Source organism: Betta splendens, chromosome 9 (genome assembly GCF_900634795.4).
Source record: "Betta splendens chromosome 9, fBetSpl5.4, whole genome shotgun sequence".
Taxonomy (NCBI): Eukaryota; Metazoa; Chordata; class Actinopteri; order Anabantiformes; family Osphronemidae; genus Betta; species Betta splendens.
In genome coordinates, this window is record NC_040889.2 from 10494361 (window position 1) to 10502656 (window position 8296).

At 49.7% G+C, this 8296-nt stretch overlaps 2 protein-coding genes across 5 annotated transcripts; one reads left to right on the forward strand and one right to left on the reverse strand.

Moving 5' to 3' along the window:
* The first annotated feature begins 447 nt into the window (after window positions 1-447).
* itih2 (inter-alpha-trypsin inhibitor heavy chain 2) lies at window positions 448-6476 on the forward strand. The gene is made up of 21 exons (XM_029161654.2): window positions 448-665; window positions 1062-1094; window positions 1258-1296; window positions 1531-1703; window positions 1775-1879; window positions 1958-2120; window positions 2197-2304; window positions 2390-2518; window positions 2589-2705; window positions 2788-2956; window positions 3034-3159; window positions 3238-3419; window positions 3492-3677; window positions 3747-3886; window positions 3976-4148; window positions 4232-4384; window positions 4579-4692; window positions 4770-4968; window positions 5046-5218; window positions 5315-5426; window positions 5497-6476. Exons 1-21 carry the CDS (start codon window positions 570-572, stop codon window positions 5633-5635), a joined length of 2829 nt encoding a protein of 942 aa, XP_029017487.1. The 5' UTR covers window positions 448-569; the 3' UTR covers window positions 5636-6476.
* kin (Kin17 DNA and RNA binding protein) lies at window positions 5736-8296 on the reverse strand. Of its 4 annotated transcripts, XM_029161659.2 has the most exons (12): window positions 8060-8294; window positions 7877-7971; window positions 7721-7764; window positions 7504-7626; window positions 7191-7375; window positions 7065-7113; window positions 6917-6968; window positions 6700-6817; window positions 6501-6620; window positions 6318-6417; window positions 6100-6200; window positions 5736-5989 (listed from the first exon to the last, which is right to left on the reverse strand). In XM_029161659.2, exons 1-12 carry the CDS (start codon window positions 8171-8173, stop codon window positions 5930-5932), a joined length of 1161 nt encoding a protein of 386 aa, XP_029017492.1. In that variant the 5' UTR covers window positions 8174-8294; the 3' UTR covers window positions 5736-5929. The 4 variants fall into 4 exon arrangements, with proteins under 4 accessions (XP_029017492.1, XP_029017491.1, XP_029017490.1 ...); XM_029161658.1 differs by having other exon boundaries at window positions 5736-6200; window positions 8060-8295; XM_029161657.3 differs by having other exon boundaries at window positions 6100-6417; window positions 8060-8295.

The window sequence follows — 8296 nt, forward strand, 5'->3', positions numbered from 1 at the left end:
GGGGGTTGTTTTTTAACTTTTTGATTTTGTTAGTTTGTTAGTTTTATGTATTTAAATATTTTTCATTTTAAATCTATTGTTGACATATTTTATTATTTAAAGCCAGAAGATAGTTTGAATCTTAAAGGAGGAAACTTAGTGGCGTTGATGTTACTTTGGCGTCATCTGGTGGCAACATTGAAACATTACATGTTATCTCAAGTAAACTGCAGCTGTGTTTCTTTATTCTTTGTGGGTTCAGGTCAAAATCATATTTTCTCACTCATTTTTGAAGTAATATGTGATTTGTTTTCTTCAAGCCTGTTTGGTTTGAACGACACAAACCAAATGTCGTATTTACTCTGCTCGTGTTGCAGGTCAAGTTTCAAAGTTTCGTTCTCCTTTCTGGTTTACATGAAGCACAACAAATATTGACTGGGGCCAGAAGTCGATCGGCCTGTTGGATTTTAACCTCCAGGTTTCAGCTCGGCTGGGTGTCCGTCAGGCTCCGTTGCTGTAGGGCCGCCCGTCTCCCTGCGCTGTGTATTTTGTAGGTGCGTGTGAGGGAATGCGTGTCTGAGCCTGGAAACATGAGGCGTCTGCTGCTGCTGCTTCTGGGGCTCCTGCTCCTCCATCACAGCTGCTGCTTCGAGTTTGTGATAGACGGAGAATGGGAGGATGACACGGTAAGATGGAGGGTGTAGATGTGGGCTGGTGAACATAACAGCACAGAGATCAAAGAAGAATGTTATGAGTTCAAATAGAGGTAATATATGTATTTATAATTTAACATAAATGTCTCAGCGTTGTCAGTTCTAAGCCTTTATGGGTTTTAAGAAGATTTAAATCACATTTAAAATGATCAGTCGCATCAAGTTTGTTTGTTCTACTTGTGCAACATTTAAAACATTTTTTTATTTGTTAAATTGAATCTAACTTATTGTGACCCCTTAAAGCACTTCTGCAAGTGTTTTGATGCTTTAACCCTCCAAAGCTCACTCAAGTGTCCTCTCTCACTAAACTGAATTGTCCTCATGATTAATTAAACCTGAATTTCACATAAGCTTTGTTTCTTCCACCAGTTGGACGTTCAGGATCATCAGCAGAGACACAGGGTGAGAGCTTCTTTATTAATAAACAAGTCATTGTTTGTGCAATGATGGAGAATCACTAGCAGATAGATATAGAAGCCTATTCTGACCACAATCTACATCTTCACAACAGTTTGTGATTTACAGACCAAAAGCGAGTGACGCTGATTGTGTGTGTTTGTTTCAGAGAGCAATATTGACCAGCGAGGAGCAGGAAGACTTTGAGGTACATCTCTGTGCTTGTTGTTCCAGCAGTGTCCACTGTGGCAGAGTTTAAGCTTATCTGACAATCAATAAGCTGCTGTTTGAAGAGATTCACATGACTGACGGGTTACTGACTTTGTTCACCGCAAACCTGCTCTGCCCCTAAACCAGTGTTGTTGAAAACCTCTCAGTGGGCCATTAAAAGCATTCATGTTAATCACAGACCTTCCTCTCCTTTATTCTGTGTTCATCCCAGGCCATTCGTGGCGATGACATCACTGTCAAGAGTTACAGGGTGGAGAGCCGCATCACGTCGCGCTTCGCCCACACTACGGTCAGGAGCTCGGTGGTCAACTCTGGCACCAAGGCCCAGAGCATCGGCTTCAACGTCCAGATCCCCAAACAAGCCTTCATCACCAACTTCACCATGTGAGGGCCGCCCTGAGCCACAGTCTGAGCCCTAAAACGCCCATTGCAACGCTCCCCTTCTTGTGTTACAGGAACGTGAACGGCATAAGGTTCATGGGCTCGGTGAAGGAGAAGACCGTGGCCAGAAACCTGTACACGCAGGCCCGGGCCCGAGGCAAGGCGGCCGGCATCGTCAGGTACCGGCCCACCCGGACTTGAGTCCACTGTGGAGCTCCACGGCCTCACGGAGCCTCACATGCTTTTCACTACAACAGGGCTAACTCCCAGGACATGGAGACCTTCAAGACGGAGGTCCACGTTCCTCCGGGCAGCAACATTGAGTTCGAGCTCCACTACCAGGAGATGATGCAGCGGAAGCTGGGTTTGTACGAGCACAAGCTGTACCTGCAGCCCGGCAGGCTGGTTCCACAGCTTCAGGTGAGAGCATCCTGGCGCCCCACGCCTTTCTGCCTCCCCGTCTGCGTCTCACAAACGCCCCCCCGTCCTCCTGCAGGTGGACGTGTACATCTACGAGCCAAAGGGAATATCGGCGGTGCAGACGCCGAACACGCTCGGCGCTCAGTTCGAGGAGCTGATCAAAGTCACGTCCACCAAAGACAAGGTAACGGAGCAGGCGGAGCTGCCGGCAGCCGGCGGCGGCTGCTCCCCCCTCATGCACCGTATGGCGTCCGCGTCTGTGTCCCCAGGCTCACGTCGCCTTCAAGCCCAGCCTGCAGCAGCAGAGGAAGTGCGACAACTGCACCGGCAGCGCCGTCGACGGCATCTTCACCGTCACGTACGATGTGGAGCGAGACAGCAACGCCGGGGAGCTACAGGTGTCACACGCGACCAGGAGCTCGCTGACATGTAGATTCACCCGCTCAAACACCGCCCTGTGTCCTCCAGGTGTCCGATGGCCATTTCGTCCACTTCTTTGCGCCGTCAAACCTGTCGCCGCTTCCCAAAAACATCGTGTTCGTTATTGACGTCAGCGGCTCCATGTGGGGGGTCAAGATGAAGCAAGTAAGTCCTAGTTGTGCCGCTCCCATCACCGCTGCGTGTGGTGAATCTGCAAACTGCATCTACTCCCCACTCCTCCACGCAGACAGTTGAGGCCATGCAGGCCATTCTAGGCGACCTGAGCGTAGACGATCAGTTCAGCATCATCGACTTCAACCACAACGTGCGCTGCTGGAGCGAGGAGCTGCTCCCCGGGTCGTCCATCCAGGTCGAAGATGCCAAGAAATACATCCAAAGCATCAAACCTAACGGAGGTGAGGGAACGTTCGATTCCTCCAACGAGAACAAGGCAATAGCTCCATTGACACAAACCACCTGCTGCTGACACCAGGCACCAACATCAACGAAGCCCTGATGAGAGCAGTGCAGATGCTGGTGAAGGCGTCCAACCAGGGCCTGATCAGCCCTCGGTCCGTGTCCATGATCATCCTGGTGTCTGATGGGGACCCCACAGTTGGTAGGAAGGATTGAGACGATCCAGACAGTGATGTCTGATCAGGCCTTATTATTAAGATGTTTTATATTTTCCTCGCAGGGGAGATCAAGCTCACCACCATCCAGAAGAATGTGAAGCGAGTGATGAGGGAGGAGTTTTCCCTCTTCTCGCTGGGGATCGGGTTCGACGTGGACTACGACTTCCTGGAACGCATCGCGATGGAGAACAGAGGCATGGCTCAGCGGATCTTCGCTAACCACGACGCAGCGGAGCAGTTGCGGGTACGTGGCGAGGAGCTGCGGGTGGGCGGGGCTTAGTGAGCGGCCCTCACCGCGTCTCGTGTCGCCCCGCAGACGTTTTACAGGCAGGTTTCCTCTCCGCTACTGAGGAGGATCATCGTTCAGTTCCCCGAGGGCCTGGTGTCGGACGTGACCCAGAACCGCTTCGACAAGTACTTCAGCGGCTCGGAGCTGGTGGTGGCTGGGAAGGTGAAAGCGTCTGGGAGCGACACGTTGACCAGCTTCACCACGGCGTCTGCTGTAAGCGTAGCAGACTCAGGCTCACGCCTTTCCAGAAGCACAGGCGACTAAACCCCCCTGGTCCTGCAGGCGCGGCTGGACCTCACCCTGGAGACGGAGGCTGACACTGCACAGCTGGACGCGGAGCTGGCCAAACACCAGCACTCCTTCAACGGCTTCGCCAGACAGATGTGGGCCTACATCACCATCAAACAGCTGATCTCTGAACGGTGAGGGGGAAGCGCGCGCAGTGGCTGACGTTCACATTCACAGCTCGGTTGAAGGCCTGGAATTCACTCCCGCCGCGCTCTGGTTGCAGGTCTCTGGCGACAACAGCCGCCAGGAAGAGGACGATCACCAAGCAGATCATGTCGCTGGCGCTGGAGCACCAGTTCGTCACTCCGCTCACCGCTCTGCTGGTGGAGAGCGAGGACGCCACGGAGAGGCTGCTGGCCGACTCCCCGAAGGACCCCAAACATGGCTGCTGCTCAGGTGCCTGGCACGCGAAGCGGAAGCGGGCGCTCACTAGGCTGTGGTACAGGCAGAATGCATGAAGGCCTGTCTCGTGTGTGTAGGAATGGGATTTGGAGGACCGCCTGGACTTCCGCCTCCAACCAACGTCATCTACGGGACTCCACCCTGGGTCCAGATGGGCCCTACTCCCCAACCGGGAGAGGAGTTGATAAAGGGTCCGGAGGCGGTGACTCTGCCCAAAAATATCAACTTTGGTAACGCGCGCGCGCACACACACACACACACACACACACACACACACACACACACACACACACACACACACACACACACACACACACACACACACACACACACACACACACACACACACACACACAGGGAATCATATAAACTCTTTCAGTGTCCACTTTACACAGTATGAATAAAGTCAGTGTGTCTCATCCAGTGGACAACGACCCCCACTTCATCATTCACCTTCCCAGGAACAACATGGACGTCTGCTTCAACATTGACTCTAAACCGGGTCACATCCTCAGCCTGGTGTCCGACAAAGGAACAGGTACCGGGTGTGAACTAGTTGAACTACTATTCATCTGCCTCCGTTCTGATGTCGCCTTTCTTTTCCGTGCCCTGAAGGTTTGGTGGTGAACGGTCAGCTCATCAGCTCCAAGCAGCCGCACAAGGGCAAACTCAGCACCTACTTTGGCACGATCTCCGTCTACTACCAGCCCGACGGGGTCAGCGTGACGGTCGGCACCGACGGCATCAGCCTGGACGACGGCAGAGGCCGCCACGCCTTCACCTGGGCGGCCACGGCTGAAGTCACTCTGGACGGGTAACGCTCACACCTGCCGCCGCTTCACTCGCCCCGATTACGACCGGGACGTTTTATCCCATGGGTTCATGTTTCAGGGTGAGGATTTCCATTGTGAAGAACGCTCACGTTACAGTCACGGTGAATGGGGACGTCCAGGTGATGGTGCTGCTTCATCGCGTGTGGAAAAAGCATCCGGTCAACGTTGATTTCCTGGGGATCTACATCCCCAACCACAACCAGTACTCCCCCGTGGTGCGCGGGCTCATAGGTACAGTAGGACTCCATGATGCGCTTTAAGTGTACATTCAGCCACTGTCTAACCATGAAGTGTGTCTAAGCTGGTGGTGAAACTTGACTCTCGCAGGGCAGTTCTCCAGAGAACCAGAGGTGAGCGTCTACGACATCCACGACGGAGCGGACCCCCTGAAAAAAGAGGCGACGATGGAAGTGAACGGCAACAAGCTGCTTGTCACCAGGTACGTTTCCTCTCTTTACACCAAACCCAACCTCTTGTGAAGGTTTTAAACACATCTTTGTGCGTTTTAGGGGCTGGCAGAAGGACTACAGGCACGACGAGAAGCGCGGCTCCAACATCTACTGCTGGTTCGTCCACAACAGTGGGAAGGGCTTCATCGACGGCCACTACACAGACTACATCGTCCCAGATCTCAACAGCTTCATCTAGATGCTGCACAGCCGGTGACCAGCAGCGTGCGTGTGAACCACTGAAGTCACGTTTCTTACTACATTTGATCCTCTCCTTCCAGAAAAACATGCACCACATGTCACTTTTGTAACATTTATTTGGACAGAATTTACATCAGCAACATTAGGTTGACCGTTAATAAAACAAAATCGGAGACGTCGCTCCTAATTGTCTTTGTGAACGCTTTGTATGTACAGATGAATCGTGGTAAAGCCACTCTGACACAGTAGAGTCCCTCACAGCTGGCTGGATTAAAACTGGAGGGTTCCTGCTTCAGGCCAGTTTTGCGAAATCTTCATAGGCAACATCGACGCGCTTCCCTTTATGTGGACCCTGAGGGTGAGACGAGGCCAAAGCATGACTTCTAATCAAACCAGAAACCACATTTGAACTGTCCTGACAAAGAGACAATCAGTTTTTCTAACAAATAAATGAATACTTACAGAGTCAAGCGTTAGTGCGGCACAGAAATTCTTCTCATCAATCCCCTCCAGCACAGCCTCAGTATCTCTGTACGAACCGTTCAGGATCAAAACACGTTTACCTGCAGGAAAATTGGCAAAATGTGATGAAGTTAAAAAAAATACAGCTGTGGAAAAAAGAGATTCATTATTTTGATGTATTGATGTTGATGTTATCACAATCAAAACGTTTTGTTTACCCGGGGCAGGTATGACGGTCTCTACGTGATTCTGGTCCAGTTTCAGTTTGTCTCCAGAGTCAACCATCTTCACCACCGCTGTGTATTTGTCTCGTACTTCCTACAGCAGAAGATCACCTGCTGTTAACATCCTCCTTCTATGCCCATACCCCCCCCCCCCAATAAACAACCACAAAGCGTTACCATAACAACAGCCTTCTTCTTATGGTACCGCTCTCCCAGTCTCTTGGTAACGACTTTGACCACGATGTTGGGCTGCAGCCAGTAGTCTGTTCTGACCGACTGCTTCTTCTTGTCTTCCATCTGAACAAAGAGCTTACACTTTCTAAGCTGAACACAACTGCAAATGCATTTACACATACACACAGAAATGATCTTATACCTCAATGATCTCCTCCAAGGCAGATTTCTTCTTCTTCTCCCCTCTGGAGTCTGAACCGGAGGACGCTTCTTTTCTCTTGGTCGATGTTGCTTTGAGAGCGCTGGCACCCAGAAGGGAACTACAGAGGGAGACACACAGACAGAAACCGTTACAGCATGGTCAATGTAAATCACTATGATTGTAACACAATGAAAGGTCTGTCTATGAATGTATATACCTGGATTTGGAAGGACCAGCAACCGAGGACGTTGCACCAAGTTTAAAAGCAACTAAAGAAAAACAACAATTGTTTGTTATGGAAAGGTTCACAAAAATCACAATTAAGCCTTTAAAGATGTTACTGTTAAACAGAATTAAAATTCTACCTTTTTCCTCTTCACTCTCACGCTTGAGTTCGGTGTACACTGGATTTTCCTAACGAATACAAACAATTTTTATTTGCAGTTAAGGCTCACACACCAGGTTCACTTTGAAGTCCTGTTTGTACTCACTTCTGTCTCTTTGCTGTCTCTGCCTCTGCGGACCTGCTCCTCAATGAACTTGGCGCTCCTCTCTTCATCATCCAGCTCCTGCTTCTTCTTTCTGGCCTGCTCCTCCTGGCGACGGATGGTCTCTGGATCGCGATCAATGTACTGGATGTACCAACCTTTCGGGGTCTCGTCGACTTTACACAAACCTAGAGATGATGTATACCGTTATTAGTAGCCTAGGTAACTGAATGTAATAATATGTCCTTGACACAGTTATGACGGCAGCCAATCTAATTTCCATACTTTAGACTCTGATACATTTACATCAGCTAACCTTCTCTGCCCAGCCATTTGGTGAAATCAGTGAGAGTCTCCCATTGTGTGGAGTTCATGTGGACGTGTTCCCGGTCACTGATGTATTCATTATATACAATGTTGTTGTGCACTCGTTTTGTGCCTGCAGATGAAAAACATCATTGACTATAACAGTCCGTGGGTACAGCGGCTAATGTGTAAACATCTGGATAACGTGTGAAGAGATCAGGACTTACCAAAACGCCTTCTGAGCAGCTCCAAAAAGTCGCTTTTGAACTCACTGGTAAAAGAAAAGGAAGACTTAAATCTACTGTCAGTGATGGAGTGCTAACTTAGCTTTGTTTAAATTTAAAACCAGCATGAGTAAAAAACTATTTTGTCAAAAAACTCACTCAGAAAAGTAGTCCATGAACTTGTTGGGGTTTTCTGAGGCCAGCAACAGCTGTCTCTGGTGGGACTCAGACATGCAGTGACACTTGAAGCCATTCTGTCAACACATAAGAAGGAAAATACTGTAAATCTATTACTTTATTAAATAAATATATTGAATCAGGGGGGTTTCGTCGGTAGCTCACCTCGTCTCGGCATTGTTTTTGACACATCTGACAATACCACCTCAGTTTCTGAAGACCTTTGGATTTTATCCGGTTGCTAATCGCCTTGGGTGAGAGAAAATCAGCTTTCCCCATTTCGATCTTCTGCAAAACAAGAATAAACTACAAAAACGTTGTTTTTGATAGTGGTTAAAACATGAGCCGCCGCTACCAACGTAAACAGTTTCCGCGTGTAAAGCGTCACATTATCGCGAGTAA

Coding starts and splice junctions, on each gene's coding strand:
- itih2 (XM_029161654.2), top strand. CDS start 570: ATGAGGCGTCTGCTGCTGCTGCTTCTGGGGCTCCTGCTCCTCCATCAC. Junction 666..1,061: donor GAGAATGGGAGGATGACACG/GTAAGATGGAGG, acceptor TTCTTCCACCAG/TTGGACGTTCAGGATCATCA. Junction 5,219..5,314: donor CGTGGTGCGCGGGCTCATAG/GTACAGTAGGAC, acceptor TGACTCTCGCAG/GGCAGTTCTCCAGAGAACCA.
- kin (XM_029161655.2), bottom strand. CDS start 8,173: ATGGGGAAAGCTGATTTTCTCTCACCCAAGGCGATTAGCAACCGGATA. Junction 7,627..7,720: donor GCTGCTCAGAAGGCGTTTTG/GTAAGTCCTGAT, acceptor TTTCATCTGCAG/GCACAAAACGAGTGCACAAC. Junction 7,376..7,503: donor CAAATGGCTGGGCAGAGAAG/GTTAGCTGATGT, acceptor CATCATCTCTAG/GTTTGTGTAAAGTCGACGAG.